At 47.6% G+C, this 25,198-nt stretch overlaps 1 protein-coding gene across 5 annotated transcripts in view; it reads right to left on the reverse strand.

Annotated features, from left to right (window-relative positions):
- Positions 1-25,198, reverse strand: part of LOC138746425 (STE20/SPS1-related proline-alanine-rich protein kinase-like) — a 252,576-nt gene that overhangs the window by 206,576 nt on the left and 20,802 nt on the right. For 3 of the 5 annotated variants that reach the window (XM_069904598.1, XM_069904596.1, XM_069904600.1), the window contains one exon: positions 9,140-9,252. In XM_069904598.1, coding sequence (XP_069760699.1) covers positions 9,140-9,252 — 113 coding nt within the window. Of the gene's footprint in view, positions 1-9,139; positions 9,253-14,658; positions 14,719-25,198 lie in introns of all 5 variants that reach the window. The other 2 variants (XM_069904599.1, XM_069904601.1) reach the window with 1 other exon arrangement.

Raw genomic sequence — 25,198 nt, forward strand, 5'->3', positions numbered from 1 at the left:
CGTAAAACTGCCTGAATTCTGGGTTCAGGAGCTGGAGACCTGGTGTGGCCACGCGGAGGCCCAGTTTCACCTCCACCAGATTTCGTCCAACATGACCAAATTCTACCATGTCGTCGCTGCCCTGGACCAGGCCACCACCAGACGTGTGCTGCACCTTGTTCAGCACCCATCCGCCGAGGACAAGTACGAAACCATCAAGCGAGTGCTTACCAGGTCCCTCGGACTATCCAGACACCAGAGTGCCGCTCGGGAGCTGCACCTCAACGCCCTGGGGGAACAGGTCCCAGAGGGAACTAATGAACAAGATGCTCACACTCATGGGTAAGCACACCAACTGTCCACTTTTCAAGCGCATCTTCCTCGAACATATGCCCGGGGACATCCGCCCACTGCTGGTTCAGGAGAGCTTCACTGACCCGAGGAAGGTTTGCCCAGAAGGCCCAAGAGCTATGGCTCGCACGATTCTCGGAAGGCTCAGTGGTCCAGCAGGTCACGAGGCACGGGCACGACCACGCCAAGCCCGCCCCTAGCGCTGCAGTAGAGCACCTGGCCCCTGCAGGGGCCCCCAAGAGCATAACCAACAGCATCCACTTCAGGACTCTGCTTTTACCACCAGCGCTGGGAAGCCAAGGCTTGAAAGTGTCATCAGCCCTGCTCGTTCCAGGGAAATGACCAGGCTGGCCGCTGTTAATGGCTGCAGCGGCTGGCCAAGGACACAGCCTTCTCTACCTGTGGGACTCAGTCAGCGGCCGGCGGTTCCTCGTTGACACTGGAGCCCAGGTCAGCGTCATCCCGGCCATGGCCATTGAATCCAGGAACCGACCTCATGGACCTCCCCTCCTTGCTGCCAACGCAATGGCAATCCAGACGTATGGAGACAAGACAGTCCATTTCCAGATCGGCCAACAGAATTTCGCATGAAGGTTCACTGTCTCGTCCCTCCCGACTGCCATCCTGGGTGCAGACTTCCTCCTCGCACACGGGCTTCTGGTGGTCATTCGAGGTAGGTGCCTGGTGGACGCCCATACCTTCCAGGCCATTCGCCTCGACACCGCCCGCTCAGAGCAACCGCAGATAGCCACTATCAGCACGCCCAGAGAAGAGTTCCAGCAGATCCTGGACAAGGTCCCGACATTCCTCAAGCCATAGTTCTCCGCTGCCTTGCCACGCCACGGGGTGTTTCACCACATCCGCACCCAGGGCCCGCCAGTTCACGCCGGCTCCCACCTGACAAACTCTAGGTAGCAAAGGAGGAGTTTTTGCACCTGTTGGAGCTGGGGATCATTCGGCGGTCCAACAGCCCGTGGGCCTCACGCTCCACCTGGTCCCGAAAGCCTCCAGCGGCTGGCGTCCCTGCGGAGACTATAGACGGCTCAATGAGGCAACCATTCCTGACCGTTACCCCATCCCTCACATCCAGGACTTTACGACCAACCTGTACGGCGCGAGGGTCTTCTCAAAGGTTGACCTGGTGCACAGATATCATCAGATCCCAGTGCACCCTGAGGACATACCCAAGACGGCCATCATCACCCATTTTGGTTTGTTCGAATTCCTGCACATGCCATTCAGGCTCAAGAACGCCGCTCAGACCTTCCAGTGCCTCATGGACTCTGTGGGCAGGGACTTGGATTTCATCTTTATTTATTTGGACGACATCCTCGTTGCCAGCAAGGACTGGGTGCAACACAAGGTCCACCTGCATGCCCATTTCTCCCAGCTGGCCAACTTCGGCCTTACCATCAACCCAGCCAAGTGCCAGTTCGGGAAAGAGTCCATGCAGTTCCTGGGCTATACAATCATGGCCGAAGGAGCCACACCCGCCGCTGCGAAGGTCACTGCTATCAGGGAGTTCCCACACCCAGACAGCCTCAAAGGGCTGCAGGAGTTCGCGGGTATGGTCAACTTTTACAACCGCTTCATCCCGCGAACTGTGCGCATCATGCAGCCGCTGTTCGCCCTCAGCCCAGCCAAGCACAAGACTCTCACTTGGAACCCAGAAGCCTGCACCGCATTCAAGGCCACTAAGGACGCCCTCGCGAAGACCACCATGCTCGCCTACCCGCACACTGACCTGCGTATGGCACTCTTTGGTGATGACTTTGCCACAGCTGTTGGTGCCATCCTGGAGCAGCAGGTGAATGGACATTGGAAATTGCTGGCATTCTTCAGCCACCTGCTCAGCCCACTGGAACGCAAGTATAGTGCCTTCGACTGCGAGTTACTGGGCATGTACCTGGCAGTGCGGCATTTCCACTATTTTTTGGAGGGGAGGACTTTTACCATTTTCATAGACCACAAACACCTCACCCAGGTGCTTGTAATGGCAAAGGATCCCTGCTCGTCCCACCAGCAGTGTCACCTCTCCTTCATGTCGGAGTTTACCACCGACATTCGGCACAAGGCAGGGAAGGACAATGTGGTTGCTGATACACTCTCATGACCAGCCATCTGCACACTGATGCCCGGCCTTGACTTCGAGCAGCTCGCCCGGGACCAGGAAGCTGATGAGGAGATGAGGGCCTTCGTGACCACCATCACTGGCCTGCGGTTCTGAGACCTCCCGACTCCGAGCGGCAAAGGCACCATCCTGTGTGATATCTCCTTGGGTACCCCGCGGCCAGTGGTTCCCCAGCAGTAGCGCAGGCAGGTCTTCTGTCACATCCATGACCTTTTACATCTGTCCATCAGGTCCATGGTCCAGATGGTGGCCGAACGGTTCATATGGCATGGGCTGCGGAAGCAGATTGCGGGCTGGGCCAGAACATGCACCCATTGCCAGACATCCAAGGTGCACAGGCACACCAGGGCACCCATATAGGAGTTCAAGCACATCTGGGAAGAGTTCAGCCACATTCACATGGACATCGTCAGGCCCTTACCTGTTTCCCGGGGCAACCGTTACCTGTTTACGGTGGTGGACCTCACCACTCGCTGGCCCAAGGCGATCCCGATGCCAGACGCCTCCACCGACTCCTGCTCCCGAGCCCTGTTGCATTTTTGGGTCTCCTGGTTTGGCGGCCCGGCTCACCTCACCAGCGATCGAGGCACCCAGTTCACATCTGCACTCTGAGCACAGCTTGCCAACAGATTGGGGATACAGCTACACCACACCACGGCCTATCACCCGCAGGCCAATGGACTGGTTGAACGTCTGCACCACTACCTTAAGTTAGCGCTCATGGCCCACCTCACCGGTCCCGACTGGATGGACGAACTGCCTTGGGTGCTCCTGGGCATCCGTTCCACTCCCAAGGAAGATCTGCAGGCGTCATCAGCTGAGCTGGTCTACGGTGTGCCGCTGGCACTACCTGGTGAGTTCATCAACACACCGCACAATCCCCAGTGGTTGCCGCATGAACTACTTCCTCACCTCAGGGCACGCTTGGACTCCTTCGAACCCCCACTGCTGCCCAGGCATGGCACCCACCCGACTCACATTCCTGGTGAGCTGATTTCCGCGGAGTTCATTTTCGTTTGGCAGGGCCCGACCGCGGCATCTCTGCAGCGACCGTACGAGGGGCCATACAAGGTTATACAGCATTCTGGCTCGACATTCACACTGGACTTTGGCGGCAGGCATGAGCTGTTTACCATGGACAGGCTGAAGCCAGCGCACCTCGATCCCACGAAGCCAGTGGTCGTTGCCCAGCCCAAGAAGCGAGGCCAACCAGCAAAGAGGACATTGGCCCTGGTTCTGGGGGGGCACTGTGTGGTGATTCACCACAAAGCAGGCGAAACGGCCCTGCTTGTAAGCCACCCGGCAGGGCAGCCAGCCAAAATGGCGCTGTCGGGGGTTTTCCTTCCTTCCAGCTCGGGGCTCAGAAACCCGCGCTTGGGGACCATGTGACGCCCTGTTGACGTCAGCGCCCTCCAGCGCAGTTCTCAGCCAGGTCCGGGCTGGGAGTATAAGTGCAGCCCAGCAGCCTGCAATAAACTAGTCTGCTCACTGAGCTCAACCCATCTGGTTGTGTGTGTTATTGCAGGAGCAGTGTAGCCGCCGCTACAACCTAACCAATACTGAAAATGTCAGGGATTGTAACACCTAGTCCTATAAATCAGCCACCCAATCAACGAGTCTCTGTTTGCGTTTACCTGTTGTAACAAACAGTACCCTTGGACAAGAAAGCCTCAAGAAAGTCCTGCTGTTTATGCTGCAGCCATTTAGAAAGCTTGGAATTTTCTGCTAATTCTACACTCCATTGCAGGCAAAATCTTCGCTAGGATCCTCCTTAATAGACTAATACCTAGTGTCGCCGAGAATGTTCTCCCAGAATCACAGTGCGGCTTTCGCGCAAACAGAGGAACTACTGACATGGTCTTTGCCCTCAGACAGCTCCAAGAAAAGTACAGAGAACAAAACAAAGAACTCTACATCACTTTTGTTGACCTCACCAAAGCCTTCGACACCGTGAGCAGGAAAGGGCTTTGGCAAATACTAGAGCACCTCGGATGCCCCCCAAAGTTCCTCAACATGGTTATCCAACTGCACGAAAACCAACAAGGTCGGGTCAGATACAGCAATGAGCTCTCTGAACCCTTCTCCATAAACAATGGCGTGAAGCAAGGCTGCGTTCTCGCACAAACCCTCTTTTCAATCTTCTTCAGCATGATGCTGAACCAAGCCATGAAAGACCTCAACAATGAAGACGCTGTTTACATCCGGTACCGCACGGATGGCAGTCTCTTCAATCTGAGGCGCCTGAAAGCTCACACCAAGACACAAGAGAAACTTGTCCGTGAACTACTCTTTGCAGATGATGCCGCTTTAGTTGCCCATTCAGAGCCAGCTCTTCAGCGCTTGACGTCTTGTTTTGCGGAAACTGGCAAAATGTTTGGCCTGGAAGTCAGCCTGAAGAAAACGGAGGTCCTCTATCAGCCAGCTCCCCATCATGACTACCAGCCCCCCCACATCTCCATCGGGCACACAAAACTCAAAACGGTCAACCAGTTTACCTATCTCGGCTGCACCATTTAATCGGATGCAAGGATCGACAACGAGATAGACAACAGACTCGCCAAGGCAAATAGCGCCTTTGGAAAACTACACAAAAGAGTCTGGAAAAACAACCAACTGAAAAACCGCACAAAGATAAACATATACAGAGCCGTTGTCATACCCACACTCCTGTTTGGCTCCGAATCAAGGGTCCTCTACCGGCATCACCTACGGCTCCTAGAACGCTTCCACCAGCGTTGTCTCCGCTCCATCCTCAACATTCATTGGAGCGACTTCATCCCTAACATCGAAGTACTCGAGATGGTAGAGGCCGACAGCATCGAATCCACGCTGTTGAAGATCCAACTGCGCTGGGTAGGTTACGTCTCCAGAATGGAGGACCATCGCCTCCCCAAGATCGTGTTATATGGCAAGCTCTCCACTGGCCATCGTGTCAGAGGTGCACCAAAGAAGAGGTTCAAGGACTGCCTAAAGAAATCTCTTGGTGCCTGCCACATTGACCACCACCAGTGGGCTGATATCGCCTCAAACCGTGCATCTTGGCGCCTCACAATTCGGCGGGCAGCAACCTCCTTTGAAGAAGACCGCAGAGCCCACCTCATTGACAAAAGACAAAGGAGGAAAAACCCAACACCCAACCCCAACCAACCAATATTCCCCTGCAACCGCTGCAACCGTGTCTGCCTGTCCCGCATCGGACTTGTCAGCCACAAACGAGCCTGCAGCTGACGTGGACATTTACCCCTCCATAAATCTTCGTCCGCGAAGCCAAGCCAAAAGAAAGAAAAAAAAAAACACCAATTCAATACACTGATATCCTTCTGGTAGCTTCATTTAACCTGGCTGCATGGGTTAAAGACTCTTACATCAAACTGTTTAGCTGAAAAAGGATATTGTTGTTTGAAAAAACAAACCAGTTTTGTCAGGCTAAAGTACAATATCTTGGTTTCAAATTGCTGGATGGAACTTGACCACATGTGGGTACAAACTATTTTTTTTTAAAAACATACTGGCCCGGACCAACAGCAACAACAAAAAAGTAGTTTTAAGGACACCAGTGTTGCAGAAGCAGGTCCGGGGGTCTCTCACGCTGCCAGCTTTCCCTTCTTTAAAAGATGCCGTGCTGCCTGCCCCTGACTTTCAGATTATAGTAAGCCTTTTACACTTTATGTTAATGAGCTCTTCCGCAGGGAAGCTCTGCTCAGACAGCTGAACTTCTTGCTTGCATCCTCACACAGGACCACTCCACTAATATCTATACCGACTACCAGAAATGGCCCAGTTTCCATCGGCAACGCCTTTGCTGACGACCATGCCAAACAGGTCATTTTATATCAATCACCAGACTTTACAGGTTGTCCTCCATCCATTTCTTTTCCTGAACTACATCAAGCCTAAAATGCAGCCACACTTCAAGAGACACATATCTGGCAGTGTGCTGGGTGTACTAAAGATGCTACTGGCTGAGTACACCCTGACAGTTTGCCCCAGATCACATTTTTGTCCCTGGTTTATCTGGTTCAATTTACAGCAGTGGTTCTTAACCCTTTTTCTTTCCACTCACATCCCACTTTAAGTAAGCAATATGCCATTGGTGCTCTGTGATTAGTAAGGGATTGTTTAAGGGGCGGGAAGGGAAGGATGAGAATCACTGCTCCAGATCCAATTTTGCTTGAGAAAAATTGTCATTGGCCCATTTCCTTTGGAGTTATGAAACCATGCACATAACGAGTCAATTAGGGATGATTAAAACAGTGGCTTTCAAACTTTTTCTTCCCCCCCCCCACCCCAGTTCAGCACAATCACCATCCCTGTCCAGCAGAGTGGGGGGGGGGGGGGGGGGGAGACTTACCTGCCATGAACCCTCGTGCACTGCTGTCACGCTTCCCCCTCATTGCGCATGTGCCAGCTGGCCGCGCACAGCCTGCGGACCCCGGGATGCCGCATTTAACAGGCAAGTGCCCTTTCTGCCCCTTAATTTGTACTCCATTTGGGAATGTATGACCTATTCTCCAAAATGGAGGGCAAATTAATGTCCGGCTCGAGGTGGCGCCGGATAGAGTCCTCAAAAGCTGGACTGTTCGGCTTAAAACCGGACCTGGCCAACATACCCAGCCCCTGGCCAGCACCAGCCCCCTCCCCATCCATTCTCTCCCCCCAAACCTGTCCAGTTCCCATCCAGCACCGGGATTCCATGCCTGGGGATCAATGAGGGTCCATGTAGTCCCTGAAGGGGTCAACGGTCTAATAACTTTGGGGACACCTGGTTTACAGAGTCATCCTATTTATTCCTGTAATGAAAAGCACAGGAAATCAGTGCTGTTGAAAAATCTTCAGCCTTTATGGTCTCTCCTTTTGAAATTATCAGATTATCACGCAAGATTAACAACCTGATCACTATCTTTGAGCGAATGATACAGCAGGGGCCATTAAAAAAAAGGTAAATGATGAAACAATTACTCTCCAAAATAGGATGGCACTAGATTATCTGCTAGCAGAGAAGAGAGCCACTTGTGCTTTGATCAGTACAGAATGTTTTACTTACATTCCCGGTAATTCTGAAACTATTACCAAGCTGGTGAATCACATTAGGGAACAAGTCAACAGATATCTTGTGAGAGGTGGTGGGGTAATTTGAAGCTTTGGTTTTCCGGATTAGGGACCTAGCTCACACATGGGATACTGATTGTAGTAACGATTAGTTGAATTATTTTTTCAACTATTTGCGTCATGAAAATATGCTGCTATTATTACTCCCTTTCTGATGACTACTAACAAACATACTTCAAGACTGGCGAAGAGTCAGAAAGAAATGGTAAGTGATGAGGATGAACATCCATACCCTGTGGGCTATTATCCTGCCTTTCCATGATGAAACGTCACTGAACGTGACCACACGTGTAAGTAAATAGAGTGGATAAATGAAATTGACTGAAGGCCATTTCAGATAGCCAAAAAGTTGAGATATAAAGGTAGAGAAACTCTGCCAAAACTCAATCACCCACCTCTCTAAATGTATGGAGGCCATCTCCGAGCCGCATATTCCAACCCCTCTCCGAGAGGGATAATCTCCGCAGCGCAGCCCTCTGCCGATCGATCTGAATGTACAGCTGCACTGAGGGGCTGTTTAGGGGTGGGCTGATGATGCCATCAGCCCACGACCCATCGCCCCACTCACCCTCTCCCTCCAAGTCAGGGGTGGCAGGGAGCCCTCAGGGCAGCGGGTACTCTCAGCGGGGACCGTCAGGGGGCAGCATCGCCCTTTGGGGCCGCTCTCTGCAGCTCAAAACATGGCAGAGCAATGGCCGCCTTCCCTACCCATAATCCCCCACAAAGCTGGAACTGTTCTGAGAACCATAGAGCAGTTTCAGCTGCATGGGGGATTATGGGTAGGGAAGGTGGCCATTGCTCTGCCGCCTATTGATGGGGGGTGGCACTACAGCACCAGTCGGCCCACCTCTGTCAGATCCGGAGGACGCTATGAGATGCCTCTGGATATGAATGGGACGCTGGAGCAGCCTTTTAGGGCTGCTGTCTGAAACGTAAGTTCCCATTTTTCTATCCGCTCCATAGCCAGTCTCAAGATGGAGGCCCGACATGAAATGGCCTTCAGTGTGTTATCCAAAGGATCAACGAGGAGGGGTATATGGACGAAATTTGATGAAGATCGACACTGTCACTACCATAATTGACATCAAATCTGTGAAAGAAAGTCTGTGCTGACAGCTTGGACATTGACACTAACATCAGTGGCATTTTAATACAGCACCTTGCAGCAAGATATTATTAAAGAACTAACTTGTAGCCTGAACTATTGTAAAGGAGATTAACACTTTCTCCTTCATATTAGATAAAACTAAGCTTTTAATACTAAACTTATAATGGTCTTAATGTAGTTCTCACAAGTTTATCCCATGATGTAATTGGTTCTGTAACGGCTTAAAAAATATACGTGCTTGTACAAGTAAATTTGGGAGTTGGATAGCAGTGGAGACCTGCTGCCGACTCATCACGATACCTCACATGAAATAAAGGCAGTGGAACAATACTAGAGGTCTCTGAATCAGTTCGTTTCGTTGATAGAGGGAAGATCCAGGTTGCTGTTTTCAAGGTGATGGAATACCAACTGCAGAGGCCAGTTGACACAAAACATCCACTTGGACTGGTGCTTCAACTCACCAGAAGCTCATCCATGCTCGTGTTGCATTTCTCCAGATTTATTTTCTTTATTGCCACCCGCTCCTTTTTGGGTTTGCAAAGAGCAGCCTGTACCACAGCCGTAGCCCCGCTGCCTGTAACGAGAGGAGAAACTCACAAATAGTAATCACAAGACGAAAAGCACAACTCCAAGCAGCAGACCCCTCAATGTAAGTGGCCTCAAGATTCCATCCAAGATCATTCCAGAGATTTTTCCAGCTCAAGTGTTGTCTGAGCCAGCTGTTTACTGCCACACCAGACCTGTACTCAGCTGGCCCCTACAGAGGTGGGTTTCAAGACAGGTTTCCAAGTACAGGTATACCCTGCTTTACAAAGGTAGAGCATTCCTGAGAAACTGTTTGTAAACAGAAAATTCATAAAGCAAAGACCCATTGACTACTATTGGAGGTAATTTTCATAAAAGCCAAAACCCATTATAATTTCTGCATAAAAGTAAACACTGGTTTCTTTGTATAAGTGAATTTTCGTAAAGTGAGCATTCGTAAAACGGGGTTTACCTGTATTTAAAGTTCTAACACTCCATTGGTTGCAAGGTAACCAGTTCGGAGCAATTTAAAGCACACAAATTAAAAACATAAATTGCAGACACATCCCTCTCTCTCTCAGGCACACACATACACTCTCAAACGGGTTTTGAAGATTCATTATGCAGCAAAATCGAGGTACAAAGGACTGAGCAAGGACTGTGGCTGAGTAAAGACTTGTCGTTTTCTAACAGGGAGAGTGGGAGAATGGAGAAATGGCCACCTTATACAGATGGTTCTATAGTTAATCTTCATCGATTAAATGGCCATCCCAGTCTTCAGTCCACGTTGGGTAGTGAGGAAGCTAGGACCTGCCGCTCGCTACCCAGCCTCAAAATATTTCTTCCCCATAGGACACGACTATAGTCAAGGAAATAAAATCCATGCCCAGAACTCCTATGGCATGAGCTGTTTCTGCAGAAACATTCTCCAGGAGAGATTCCTTCATCTCCATTGGGCTCATTTATCCCAGAGCTCCTCGCCAACCCACAATTTGAAATGCAAACCAACACCCACCACCACCTCCATCAAAAAAAAACCACTCAATTCCAACATCAGAATTTTTATTGCTGGCTGGAAATCTTCAGTTTTAGCATTTCTGCATCTATTTTTGTCAATTTGTCACCTGTGGTTCAGCAGGTAGCACTCTTACTTCCAAAGCAGAAGGTGCAGATTTGGATCGCACTCTGAAGCCTTGCACTCTCTTTGGATGATGTAAATGATCCCCACGTCATGACTTGAAAACGAGCAGAGAGTGATCTGGCCAATCTTCGTTCCTCGGTCAACATGACTGAAGCAGATGATCTGACCATTATTATTGGAAATATGGCAACCATTTTTTGCATATGCAAGAGTGACTACACTTTAAAAATACAAAGCATCGCGAGAGGTTTTGAGAAATATTCACTGATAGGATTGCCAACCAGTTTGGGAGGCTGAAATGAGCAAATACAATTGCTGGAGGAACTCTGGGGTACTGAAATGCCTTGAAATTATTTGTTGCTGACATTGACCTCTCCCTGGTACAGGTACTCATCCAACTGGCCGCTCGCTACAACGCCAGACACTGAGGTCTGCAAGTTATTCCACAATGGTTGGCATCACACCCAGTCCATAGTCAGTCAGTATCATTCTGGATCCTGCCTTCATCCATATATTTTTCAATGGGGTGGTGGTCAAAACCAAGAACCCTGACACGTCTTTGCCACCTTGCAAGCCCAAGTGAGACACGGAAAATGTGATTACTTTATAAAGCAACTATATCGATACAAGTCCAACTCAGTAAACATTCTGGGACCTTCTTTCCTCGCCAGGGAGAGGTGATGGTGGGTGGGGGGGGGGGGGGGTGGAGAGAGGAGGGAAAGAAGCCATCAAATAATTTGAAACGTTAAAAATTGCCAAACAAAGACATCATATACAATGTTGAGCTGCTTCTTCCATCTTTACAGTAGCAGAAACAAGACATTATTAGTATGATTGGACTTTGGTTTAAGTAATGGTTTAATGTTCAGCAGCAACAGAACAATTAGTAAATGGAAGCTATTAATGAACACGATGGCCAAGTCCTGATTAGCACCAGGGAGTGGATTGTTGTTCAAGAACTTCTTGAACAATACGCTCATCTCCCTCAACATTGTCCTGAGGCATGAGTGACAATTTGTCATTAAGGTGGATCCATATTCAACAAAGTTCCTCCTTGTCTAAATAAGCTCATCCCAAGGCAAATTGTTCTGGGCATGTTTAAACAATGACATCTGTAATTAATTGGCATCTCCGCCCTTTGGAGGAGGAGAGGTTAACAAGGGAAAAAATGCCTTTCTTCCTTTTCAATCAAAAAACAAGACTGTTTTCCATTTTCGGAGCAAGACGTCTGTGGAATCTGCAAATTTACACTCTGCATGAGAGGCTTGTAGAACAGAACATAAAACATTACCACACAGTACAAGTCCCTCCAGTCCCTGGTCTTGTGCTGACCTATAAACCGACTTCACGTCCCAATATCACAGCCCAGAAAAGCTCTATTTCTCTTGCATTCGTGTGCCTGTTTAAGGGCCTTCTGAATGTACCCATTGTGCCAGCCTCCACAACCACCTTACATTCCAGGCACCCACTACTCACTGTGTTTTTATTTATTTAAAAAATTTACCCTGAATTCTCCCTTAAACTTTCTTCCATTCACCTTAAACGGACATGGTGTTGTCCATTGATCGCTCTAAAGAGTGAATTCAAGCTCGGTCAACCTTTCTTCAAAAGGTCCAGGCAACATCCCAGAAGAACTCCATCACATCCCCTCCAAAGCTTTCACATGCTTCCTATAATGCAGTGGTTCTCAACCTTTTTCTTTCCACTCACATCCCACCTGAAGTAATCCCTTACTAACGCCAGAGCCCTACGGCATCAGTACTCCGTGGTTAGTAAGGGATTACTTCAGGTAGTTTGTGAGTGGGAAGAAAGAGGTTGAGAACCACTGCTATAATGTCAAATAGGATAATGTACTGTTAATTTAAGTGACAAGAACATCATTGCTCACTCGTGACTTTGTGTTACTATCGCTTCTTGGTAGCACAGTCAGAAAAACGTGCACCCTGATCATTTGAGCCCAGTGATTCTCAACCTTTTTCTTTCCACTTCCATCCCACTTTAAGTAATTCCTTTGCCATAGGTGCTCTGTGATTAGTAAGAGATTGCTTAAGGTGGGATGTGGGTGGAAAGAAAAAGGTTGAAAACCACTGTTTGAATCGTCCCTCATTGACTCGTGATGTGCACGGTTTCAGAACTCCAAAGGAAATGGGTCAACGACAGTTTTTCTCAATCAAAATATTTCAGTAACAATTGGGTCCAGAGCAGTGATTCTCAATCTTTCCTTCCCACCTGAAACAATCCCTCACTAATCACAGAGCACCGATGGCCTAGGGAATACTTCAACTGGGATGTGAGTTGGAAGGAAAGGTTGAGAACCATTGCTTCAGACTAAAATAGTGTTTTGATTTCCTGCTTCCCTTTTAGCACAAAGTGACAAAGCGCAGCCACCAAGGAATTTGGTTTTGTGAGGAAAACTCCAGATGACTCCGAACAGCTGCCCACCACAACCCCAGCCTTCAATAATCACCACTCACAATGATGGCGCTCGCTGATGACGTGACATCGCACACAAATGGAAAATAAATTCAACATTTATTTCATTTTTCCTTAATTTGCAACAGAGATTTTTTTTTAAAAAAACACTAAAAAGGTTAGTTAGCTCTTTGGGAACCAATTGTTTTTTGTTCAAACATGTACTAAACAGGCCATGAACAGCAGCCCTTTGAGGGCCCATGGTCTGAGCACATCTGGAGCATCAGCAAATGAAACTTTGCCAAGCCACACCATCAGCTTTTCCACCACCTCGAAAGCCTCCATTACTCTCAACTTCAGAGACCCACCTCCCTCAATGTCCTCCCAGTCAAATGCGTTCTTTGCTTTACAGACATCATTACTGGTTCCCTCTGCATGGGAGCCTTTCTCTTCTCCTTTAACATTGATCTCCTTGCCCATTCACCACCCCCACCCAACTCTGACACCTGCCCTTTGTCTACCCTCCCTTTCAGCCAAGGTGTTAGAACAGAGTAACCATTTGTTTTATGTCTTTCTCGTAGTAATATACCTTCCTTGGTCAAATCTACCAAGATCCCATGCACGCAACTCAGATCTTTCATCCTTTATCGACACCACAAATTTTAACACTGTTGATCATTCCTTTGTTTTCCCTTGCCTTTCCAGTCAATCTCCACAACACCCTCATTCCTCTCCCAAAAGGTCCAGCACTTTCCCAGCAGTAGCTTCTCCTGCAGTCCCCATTTCCAAATGCACCTCAAAGTGCTTCCACCCACGTGCTGATGCTACTTTTCCTCTGCAGCTCTCCAATTTCACGACCCTCATTGTACACGTGTACCTGCCCATGTCAATTTGTGGACAAGTCATAACTCCATCCAATGAACATTTTGAAGAATTAAAAGGGCATCTGATTTAGCTCCTGTCAAAAGCTCTAAACCCTCGCCTCGATTCCATTCCCCATCTGGCTGCTTTCTGCGACCAAACTAACTTCAACTTTGGTGCCCAGTTCTGACCACGATCAATGTTTCAAACCCCACATCCCATCCATCACCGAGATTACTTGCAACTCCGCAACACTGCACATAGTTAAACAGGAAAGTCTGAAGATACTGTGATTGCAGTGCCACACACAAAGTGCTGGAGAAACTCAGCAGGTCATGCAGCGTCCATAAGAAGCAAAGGGTAACCGATGATTCGGGCCTAAGACCTTCATCGAGGTACACTTGCAAAGTTTCTCCAGCACTTTTGTACGTGACACTGCGCGTGTTATAGTCATGATCTTTATCAGACTGCATTATACAATCAGGTTGGTGGCCTTCACAAATGGTTGTCAACAAGATGATGATAGTTTCTATAAATGATACCCTGAAGTTGTACTTCAATCATGTTACATAATATCTGGAACACGAGTACAATGTTCACCATCATATTAGTTGTCTTCGACAAAACTGGACCAATGTGGCAGATAACTCAAAACATCATCAGTAAATGCCCACTCTAGAGGTCACGTCTTGGAAGGGCTTGATCTTTGAAAATGGAGTGTTGTGTAGCTTGTTATGAGTGAAATGACAAGATGCAAATGAGGTAACTGAGAGAGAAGTGGACAGAAAGCCAATGCTTATAATGGTCATGCATCGTAGAATCAGAATGAACCGGTTAGTCTTTGAACTGAAGAGTAAACCTTGAGGCTCCTTTACAAAGGGTGAAGTGTTTTGTTATACATCACTGCAGGTGGTTCTTCCATGGTTAATGCCCTGTCAGCACTGATGCCTCAGAGCATCCCTGTCATACAAGAGGAAGGGGAAGTCAATAAGAAGAACCTTCACCCAACGGCAAAACCACAGCCAAGAGAGTGCATCACACCTTTTCGAGGATCCTCCACAGGGCCACCTCAGGAAACAGCCAAGTCATTGGTCTGTCCATCTGAAACACATAAAGGGACATTTTAGCCTTGATGCACAGCAGATGGCCGACAACAGACATTCTCAATATCTTGAGCACACACGGGGACTTGGGGGTGACGGCAACATTCAGCCATGCGCGTGGAACCATGAATGCAGTGCAGGTAAGGATGAGTAACAAAGTTGACTTGCTGGTCAATTTGCTCACCCTCAGTAATAAATAGCCCAATGATTCTCCCTCCACACAGATATCTGAAGCCCACTCTTGTGGCAATTTTGGAGGCAGCCAGTGGGGTTCACATGCTACTTCCTGCTGGTCCAAAAGTTCTTCTGCAGCCATGAGATCTGGTCAAACTTTTCAGACAATTCATCGACTTTTTCAATCCCCAGGTTGGCATGAAAATCATGTCAATAACAATGATTACGTATGAGAAATATTATTCCTTTACCTTTGTAAACTTTAATGATTTAATGAAGCATTATTTTTCTCACTTCCGCGTTCACTGGGCTTTGTTCCCCTTTAGTCCAGTACATCCAGCGATAGAAGCATGGATGCAAAGTGGCCTGTGTTCCACCCACGGCAGCATCAGGCGTCCCTCATTGACACACAAGGGAAAAGTTCTTCTGTGGCTCAGATGTGTCCCTTCCTCTGTCCGTCTGCTCGCAATCACCATCCTTCTGTGGTCTCCATCTGCCTGCTGCCTCGTTGCTGCAAGTACCACGATGAGGTGGAAAACAGTACCTGGTGCTTCTGTAAGATCCCCAACAGTCTTTAAAAATGGTGGGAGGGACCCACAATACCTCCATTTACCTCTCTGAGGAAGGGAGATCCATGAATCATCGACCTTGGTGTTCACCTGCGAAGGCAAGCTCCAAGCAGCATTCCAAGGCAGACCACCACATTTCAAGGGTCCCTTCGTGCTGCACTGGTGGGGAAATAACCAGCGGATCAAAATACACCACTCAATTCTTGAAAATATAGACTGGTCACCAGAATGGAGATGCTGGTAATACCTTGTCTTGGGTAAACTTATACCTCTCATTTTGTTCGTTTTAGATTAGTAACAGTGTTTGAGCTACCGAAAGAAAATAGACACACACACCGAGAGCAGTTCAGTTTATACAAGTCTTTATTACTAAATCTAAAGCTGAATTCACACTACAACATGCAAGCCCTTCCCAATTATACTTATCAATGCCTGGACTGCCAAAGCGAGGCGATGACTGCACACTTGTAGTAGGTTGTCTGGGTGCCAGTAGCAGCTTCTCCACCTCCCCGGACCGGGACGTTGGATGGAATCTTGAACTACTTCTTGCTGAGAGATGTTGCCACCTCTTGGAGAGTCTCAAACTTCAGCAGTGGGACCATGGCTTATATTACCTAAAAGTTGTTTACTTCAGATCTTATCTCTTTGAACAAATGATTTAATTATTTTCAAGGTCTCCTGACAGTCTGCGACCAACAAAAGAAAACTGCATCTCTGGGCCTCATGGTGGAAGTTGGATAATGTCTTCTGATTCAACTGCATCCTGGGCCCCTCGGTGGAATTTAGGTGTGTCTACTAATTCATATGCAACAAACAGGTTCTCAGCCTTGCAGAAGCAAAGGCTGCAAAAGTAAAAAACACAGTTTAAATCTTCCATTACATTCCACCCCTTGGTCGCAGCCTGTCACTTACGAGACCTAACAAGCATTTGAGTACAGAAGGAACGAAAAAAAGAAACTAAAACTATAATAAGCACAAAAATAAGCGATAATGCGAGCAACCAATGGAGAATATTGTGGTCCAATCCCCAAAATGTACCATTTAACCATGAAAAAGGATTCAAATTATCCTTGTGGGCCACAATACCCAGACACTGAAGCTCACGAACAGATTTTGAAACATGCTTAACAATATCAGATATATTAGTAGATACATCGGGCCGTGTCCCCCACGGGAAACTCCCTCGGAATGTCCTCGACATTACAAATCCAATTGCTGGCATCAAAGCAGCAGTTAAGCCAGATCAGCAGGAGCACAAGATGGAGGATCTGGAACAAAGAAGCCTGACATATGTCACTCACGATGCCGTAAGCGTTCAGTATTTAAACAAACTAAATCATCCTGTCCCTCAATAGCTACCCACCGAGTGTTACCCTGAACAGGTGTCACTATTTCCCCTTTTACAGGAGGGCCACTACCTGGTGGTGCCACCCATACCTTTTGTCCGGCATTCTCTGGCTCGAGAATGGGGGGCAATGACTGTTTTTCCTCTGGAATAGGCTGTAGTTCAGAAGCGTGAAGAAGTCGGTGGAAAGGTGTACCTCCCTTCAAAGTGCGGTGATTCAAATTGTCGACTGCCTGCTGCAGCACATGGCATCACCCCTTCAAGGTCCCCAATGGTGTTAACAAACTAATTTGTTCCTTCAGTAAGCCGTTCGTTCGTTCAACTAACCCGGCAGCCTGCGGGTAATAAGGAATATGGTGGACCCATAAGATACTGTTGTCAGTTGCCCAATCACATATTGCCTTCCCGGAGAAGTGCGAGCCATTATCAGACTGAATTTCCTCTGGTACATCATAACAAGAAATTAAATGGTTTAATCCTTGGATTGTGCTAGCTTGGTCAGCCGTCTTGGTGGGAAAAGCAAAAACCAGGCCCGAAAAGGTGTCAACCATTACTAGGACGTAACGTTTACCCATACAGTCTGGCATAGGGCCTATGTAATTAATTTGCCAGACCACAGCTGAGCGAGCACCCCGTCTTATTCGGCCATGCGGACCAGGAGGAACGGTGCGGGACTTCACAAGCTGGCATGTGTTAGGTCTGCTTTGTTCATGAATGAGTGAGACAAACACCAGGCTGAGTCGAAATCAGGGTTCTTTGTTCTTTATTACCGGATTGTAACACTTGCGACTAACCATGTTAGTCGGAGAATGCATTCTGCCGTTATCAGCAAAATGGTGATTTTTTTATACCCTTGGATATGTGCTTAGAACATCATCATATCATTACTTGTCCAATGACTAAAACTGTTGCTATCCTTTCCCTGCTAGCTTCCTGCCTCTCAATCCATCAATGTCTCTCTTATCTTGTAAGTACAAGGATGCATTCACATCTTGTTACAGCCCTGCACATTCCCATCTCATGATGTTTTACCTAACAGGAGTACAAGGACACCTCCCCTTCTTGTTACAGCCCTGCACAGGGTAATTCCTTACACATTTCCATCTCATGATGTTTTACCTTACACATGCTGGGCATGTATGCACGACCATGCGGACATCGTCCTGATGGATGGGTAAGGCATGTGTATGGGCCCACATAGCTGATCCCTTCTCCCCCAAATGGCCACTCTGTTCATGTGCCCATCGAGCCAGGTGGACAGTATTGGCGCGGCTGATAGTGGCAAGCTGATCTGCTACTGCATTATGTTGTGCCATGTTCGTCATCGCATTGGTATGGGCGTCAACGTGATATAGGGTTATCTCACGATGATGGGAAGCATCCCACAACAGCTGCCACAACTGTTTGCCCCACACTGGGCGGTCATGTACCAGCCAGTCATTCTTTTGCCAATCAGGCATCCATACCACTAGTCCATTAGCCACAGCCCAGGAATCAGAAAACAAGCCAAGAGGGTGATCATGGGGGTCTAGTAGTAAAGTGACCGCCTTCAACTCAGCATACTGACTGGAGCCACCATCCCCCTCCTCCAATAAGTGAGCTCCTGACCTGGGATGGTAAACCACCGCCTTCCACTTCTGCTTTCCTTGCACCCACCGGCTACTACCATCAGTAAACCAGGCGTCCTCTTGTTCTGCTTCCTGTACCATCTCTTCTGTGGCCCCTTGGATCATCACATCATCAATATAATGGTGAATTGAGAGGGAAGGCGATACTGGCACCGTCTCCAAATCACGGACAATTAGGCTGTGGCAAATAGTGGGAGAGTGTACATAGCCCTGAGGGAGGCGGGTGAAGGTATACTGGCGCCCCCTCCAGGTAAAGGCGAACTGATCCTGTGAGACCTCAGCTATAAGAATACTGAAGAAGGCGTTAGCGAGATCAATGACAGCATACCATGTTCCTGAGTTCCCAGTAGCAATGTTTTCAATGAGGGTGACAATGTCCGGAACTGCCGAAGCAAGTGGTGGGGCATGTTTGTTCAAGAAACAATAATCAACTGTCATTCTCCAGGAGCCATCTGGCTTCTGGACTGACCAAACAGGACTAATAAAGGGCAACGTTGCGGGCCTCTCTACCCCTTCTTCTTGCAAAGCATCGATGGTGGCAGTAATCTCTTCCTGCCCCCCAGGGAGACGATATTGTGGAATGCATACTGGTTTTGGGGGTGGGGGGGAGGCACCATCACAGGATCCCACTTAGCCCGACCCACCACTAGTCTTTTAGTAATAGTCCGAATTCCAAATGCAAATCCCCCTTGGCTAGTATTAAGGGCTGTACCGGCCAACATATTAATACCCAGGATACACTAGTCAGTGGCAGCCACCAGGGCATGTAACCATATAGGGGAAGGGCCATCACCCACCGTGGCTTGGACTTTTATTTCCTTCGCCAGGGTGATCACTCCCCCCATCCCCTCTATTCGAAATGTCAGTCCAGTCCAGAGGTCGGGGTTACCAGGAATCACCGAGTGCTCTGCACCGGTGTCGACCAAGGCCAAATATTGGCGGTCATTACCCCCACCCCAATGGATTGTTAACGGTATGTAGGGCCACGGGTCCCCTGCCCACACCCTCATGCTTTAGTAGGGTTTGGGGGCTTCCAGGCCCACATGCCACTATTATCCATAAGAGCCTTTTTAACCATTTGTTGTATCTCATCACAGATAACTGGAGCAAGAGAAGCTGGCTCGATAGCAGCAGCAGTGGGAGCAGAAGGCACAGTTGGGCCAGGAAGAGTCAACAGCTGGGGAAGATGTTCCCCTGCCTCCTCTTATAAAGGGCATAAAGGACCGCAGTAGGTTTCCCATCAATATCACTTTTAGGTACGCCTAACTTTAACAAGGTTAGAAAAAGGTCCTTTCTTGTCGGTCCGTTATTAGCAGTAGCCCCTCTCTTTTCATCCTGCTTGTCTGATTTAACCTGGGTTGTACGTGAGTGGATTTTACCTCCCAACTCTAATTCTCTAAGCCCAGATAAGGCGTGCACCACCTCAGACACAGGGTGCCCAATTAGCGGACTAGAACCAGTCCCCGTACAGTGGGTTGGGCGGAACGAACCAAACTGGTATGCATTCTGGCTGTGAATATCTCTTCATCAGGGCTCCCCCCATGTACCCACAGCCTCAAACGCCCTGCATACAAGGCAGAGGCCAGGGCCTGCTGACGAATTACTGCTATACCCTCCGCTGGTGTGCCCCAATTGTTCTGTAAATGTAAATCCCAATCTACTGGTGATGGGTATACTCGTAGCAGGGGATCCCACAGAATGGCAAGTAAATAATCCACCTCTCTTCCTCTACTCCGCAGCTCAGCAGTGACCCGGATATCAGTAGTCAATGTTCCTAATCCCAACAATTCCTCAGGGGTTAAATGTACATTACCCCCCTCCTTGCTCCCAAACACGCAGGAGCCAGGCTGCCAGAGTTTCTCCCGCCTTTTGCCTAAATCGATCTCCAGTGGTAGCCAGTTCTTTTATAGAGAAGTCACGTATCATTGACTTCTCTTGACCTCTGCTCCCACTTTGGCCCACAGGCTCCTTTGCCCAGTAGACAGGACGAGGCCTAGGCCATCCCGTAGAGGGGTTAGGCCATAGAGCATAAGCAGGGGTTCAGGTATTTTCCCCTGGGTCCTCTTGGGAGATCGGGGTATCTATCCCTTCAATCTCTTCCCTTACATCATCCCCCCTTTCGTCTGTTTGGGAAGTCTGCTGCCTTATGGGGCGGGCATGAACAGCAGGTGGAGAGGGCAGTATGTTAGGCACATGCTGAGGAGTATCTGCATTATTACCATGGTGATCTTTCCAGATATTCCCGTCCCATTCATCAATTAAATCAGGATCGTCGCCATTCCTTATCATGGCACGAATACGATGTGGATTGGGTTCTACTCCCTGCCTTTCTTTATCTGCACAGAATTGCTGCCGGAGTTTAATATTATGGCAGATCGTTTGGACATGCTTATCCTCCCATTCTTTGGCTCGGTCTTGACTGGTGCAAACAATCTCACTCATCATGGAACAGCGTTGTCGCAGGGCTTCTAGCTCCTCCTCTAGTTGCTCTCTCTTAAGCTGAGATTCTACTTCTCGCTGAACTAATTCTGCTTCACGCTGAACGGAGTGGTGTAAGGCTATGGCCAGCAGCCAAAAACTGTCCGTCAGCATCCCCTTTTTACCAGGAAATTTACTTTCTCGAAGGAGAGTGGCAACCCACTCTCCCAGAGGTGCACTTGATGGGTCTAACTTCTCATCCCAACAAATGGGTGGACCCAACAAAGACAGGCCAACATTCCAAACCCATCGTCTTTGGAAGTCCATCCCGGAATCAAGAACTACAGCCACAATCAAGATCCCTACAATCAGGTAGGTTTCAGTTCCTGATTCATATGTAACCCTGAACTTCAATCTCAAGATGGTTGAGAATTTAGGGTTTATCAGCTTGGCTCTCACATTCCACTCCACCCCCCCCCCCCACCCCCCACCCTCCCTGCATTTTAATGACTTCTTCCTGCCTTCCCAGTTCTGATGAAGTGTTTTCAACCCATAACATTCCCCTCCCCCCCACCGCGTTTTCTCTTCCCACATCAGCCAACTGATTTACTGAGTGTTTCCACAATGTTCTGTTTTTGTATTAAGATTTCCTAGCACCTACAGGCTCTGAATTTGCTGACCGCCAGAGTACTTGGCCTCTAGCCCCTTTCACACTTGCATATGGTCCCAGGAATTAACAGCTGAAAAAGGGCCAAATGTGAAAGTAAAGTTGTCCGAACGCCGGCATGAAATGACGTCAGCTCACGCCGGGGATAGACAGCAGCCTCGACCCCTACTGCAATCCCCGGTGTCTGCAGACGCCAGTGTTGCGATCAGCCAAGTATGAAATTGAGAATTGAATTCAGACACTTTTGATTTGAAGGCAGGACAGTCCTACCTCCAGGGGTGTCTCCTTGCAAGTGTGAAAGCGAGCAGTGCCCTGGTTAAGAGTGGCCAAGTGTGAACATCAAAAAAAAATTAATTAAAAAAAAAAAATCGCCATTCCTAACTGGGACACTGAACGGCAAGTATAAAAGGGGCTTCAGATTCCTGTTTTTCAGACCTTTAATCACAGCACTTAGTCATTTACAGTCAACTCATGGAGAACAAAGTTCTGTTTATTGTGTGCACACACATATTGGCCACCATTTCACAGCATTTTTTTATTGTTACCACTTCTCACTCATTTAATCATTTGCTATTTCTTGTCTGCACTCTTGATCACCTTCCCCCCCCCCCCCACCCCCATCTCAAAACACGAGAGGCTCCAGGGGCTGGGATTGGACTTGTTGGAACCAAAGGGTTAAGTAATCATGGAAAATATACCTATGTACTATTCATTATGTATTCATTAATCCATTACTATGTAACAATTTACTATTTACTTCAATTATACTGTTTAAGGGAAATATTAATGCAATTAACTAACAGCCACAGTATGTAGAAAAGTTGGCTGATTATAGTATGTGTAGAATTTGCTGCCTCTAAATACAAAGAGAGAAAATACTTTCATCCCTAAGGTTACACTGCTAATTGTAAAGCACACTTGGGAGAAAAAGGATAGCAGATAGAAGTTAGACAGGATGAGGTTGGAGGAACCATAGGGACAGTGATTTAGTCTGAAACAGGCCAGTGTCAGGAAGATCAGAGTATTGCAAAGATAAGTGATAAGAGTACCATGACTGAGAATGTCAGAGACAAACAAAATGGATAAACCAATTTAGTAGAAATAATTAAGTCATAAGGGTACACAGGAGGTGTTGATTAGAACAGAAGACTATGGCAAGAGGAGAACAAAGAAATAATTAGAAATATCTGCGGTATGAATTGACTTCTGATCAAAACAACAGGATGTTCTGGCCTTGGGGATTAAGATAGGAGGTCTACACCATCGATAAGTGCAGAGCAGGAAATTGCTTGAGATAAATTTTATGCAAGGAGTTTATCAAAGAAAGCCAACTCGTGGTTAATGTAACAATGTTGATCTATATAAACAGAAGAGACTGGACAGTAGGAGTCAGTCTTGGGGAAATAGCTCACTGAGCACGTGACCTATGAACTAACGACTGAACCAGAGCTCTGTTAAGCTTTATTCTTGTACTATGTAATAAACTGATTGTTCATTCAACGAGCACGCTGAACTCAGACGACACATAGACTAAATTGAGGGGAGGGTAAAGCCAGAGTCCGACAGATTGGAGGCAAAACTTCATCTGCTGAAGGAACTCAGAGATAGAGTTGAGCAGCGTCAGTTGGGGGGGGGGGGGGGGAGGGGAAGAAGACAACAAATGGTGAACGTTTCAGATTGAACTTTCATCAAGACCCAAAACATCGACAAATCCCTTTTCACTCCACTGATGTCACTTAACCTGCCGAGTTCCTCCAGCAGATTGGTTTTTGCCTCTTTATCTGCCCCTTTATTGATCAGTAGTAAAACACTGAACTCTGCAGATACCATAGTTGACAAAGCCAGAGAAACTCCACAGTGTAATTTACATAGCAAAGATAAATAACAGACTGGAGCTCTTCAAGGAAGGGATTGCTTCCTGTCTGTGGGACCCTTGCTCCTTCCCCCTCCCCCTCCCCATTTTGTTCAAGCGTCTGCCGACATTTTGCTCACACCTTGATGAAGGGTATAAGCCTTAAACTTTGGTTCTGTGAGAGATCATAGAATATAGGAAGTAAAGCTAGTATGAATGAAATAAGGAATACTGGACTGGACTAGAGGAAGTTAAGTAAGTGCTGAGTAGGGATGAATTCCAATAAGAGTGTGAGGAAGGGTTACGCAAGTATAATAGAATAAGGGTCTTATAGTGATAGAAGGAATTAGCAAGTTCTGATATAGAATTTAGTAAGTCCTGGGGGTTGAGAGGTGTGAATAAGGACAAAGGTAGATTCATGAACAAGGACAATGGCATGATGGGACCCAGACAGGATACCCCATGGTCTTTCAAGTTTACAGAAACTGCAGGTAGGCAGACAGAATTACCAAATGCCAAACCAATCCAGGAGGCAGAAGAATGTTAGGGGGGGGGGGGGAGGGTACCTCTACACTGAAATGAACTGTATAAAAGTTGGGTGAGCCCTAGTATGTGTGTGTATTCCCAGGGTAAGGGGAAGCACCCAACTTTGCATTGTTGTACAATAAATGTTCTTTGTTCTCAATTTTTGTCTCGAGCGAAATCTGTGAAGGTACTTCTGTTTCTCACAGTTCTGTACCTTTATCTTTGTTATACAAAGTACACTGTTTGACCTGCTGAGTTTCTCTGGCGCTGTGTTTTTAAACTTTAATCGGTGCTTTATTGAATCACCGCTGCTCCCTCATGGATCATCCTATTGCCCCATACAGGTCCACCCCGGAACTTTCGTTCATTGATTTGAAACTCCCCACCGAAGCCATCCAAGCCGAGTATTTCTGCCATTTTGTCTTTTATTTCAGGCTTCCTGCATCAGTAGCACAATCCCCCCTTAGATCCCTTGGCTGCAATCCAGTGATAAACCCCTGCGCATTCCACAAGCAAACAACTCGACAGCATTTTGGCTCATTTTGTGAAAGACTACGAATATAGTTGAGAAGAGATGCCAGCAGCCAGAGTAGTGAGCACTCCAGCACGAGTCAGCACCTTTCGCAGGGAACAAAAAGTGTTTAAACCCTCTCAATGATTTAGAAACTGTTGTAATGGAGGATAATTGTAGACCCCAGACACACGATGAAAATTGTGTTTCCTCCTGGTAATAGCCGGGCCACAGATTCTCTGTAATCTGTTTTGTTTAGTCACTGTTCATGTTGGCCAGTGCTCAGCTGTGAATAAAGACACTTCTTATCACTTTCTGTGGTTAGAAACTTGGCAGCACTTACAAGGGAGCTGCACATTTACAAGCCACTACTCAGAGTTGCTATGCTGCTCCTCACAGCTGTACATAATTAAGGGTTCTTGAAAGCTTCTTCCCCTCTTAAAGACATAATTGCTCTGACAAAAGGTCAATGTTTTTCTCTCGCTACAGATACTACCTTGGCCTTCAAAACATTTCCAGCATTTTGCTATTTTTGTGATGCACACTAATGACCCCAAGATTAGAGGTGTAGTGGACAGCGAGGAAGGCGTTCAAGGCTGACAGAATGATTTACATGGGAAAGGTTAAACAGGTTAGGACTTTATTCCCTGGAGCGTAGAAGAGAGAGGGGAGATTTGATAGAGGTATTTAAAATTATGAGGGCGACAGACAGAGTAAATGTAGATGAGCTTTTTCCACTGAGGGTTGGTGAGATTCAAACCAGAGGACATGGGTTAAGGGTGAAAGGGG

This window comes from Narcine bancroftii, chromosome 12, assembly GCF_036971445.1.
Source record: "Narcine bancroftii isolate sNarBan1 chromosome 12, sNarBan1.hap1, whole genome shotgun sequence".
NCBI lineage: Eukaryota > Metazoa > Chordata > Chondrichthyes > Torpediniformes > Narcinidae > Narcine > Narcine bancroftii.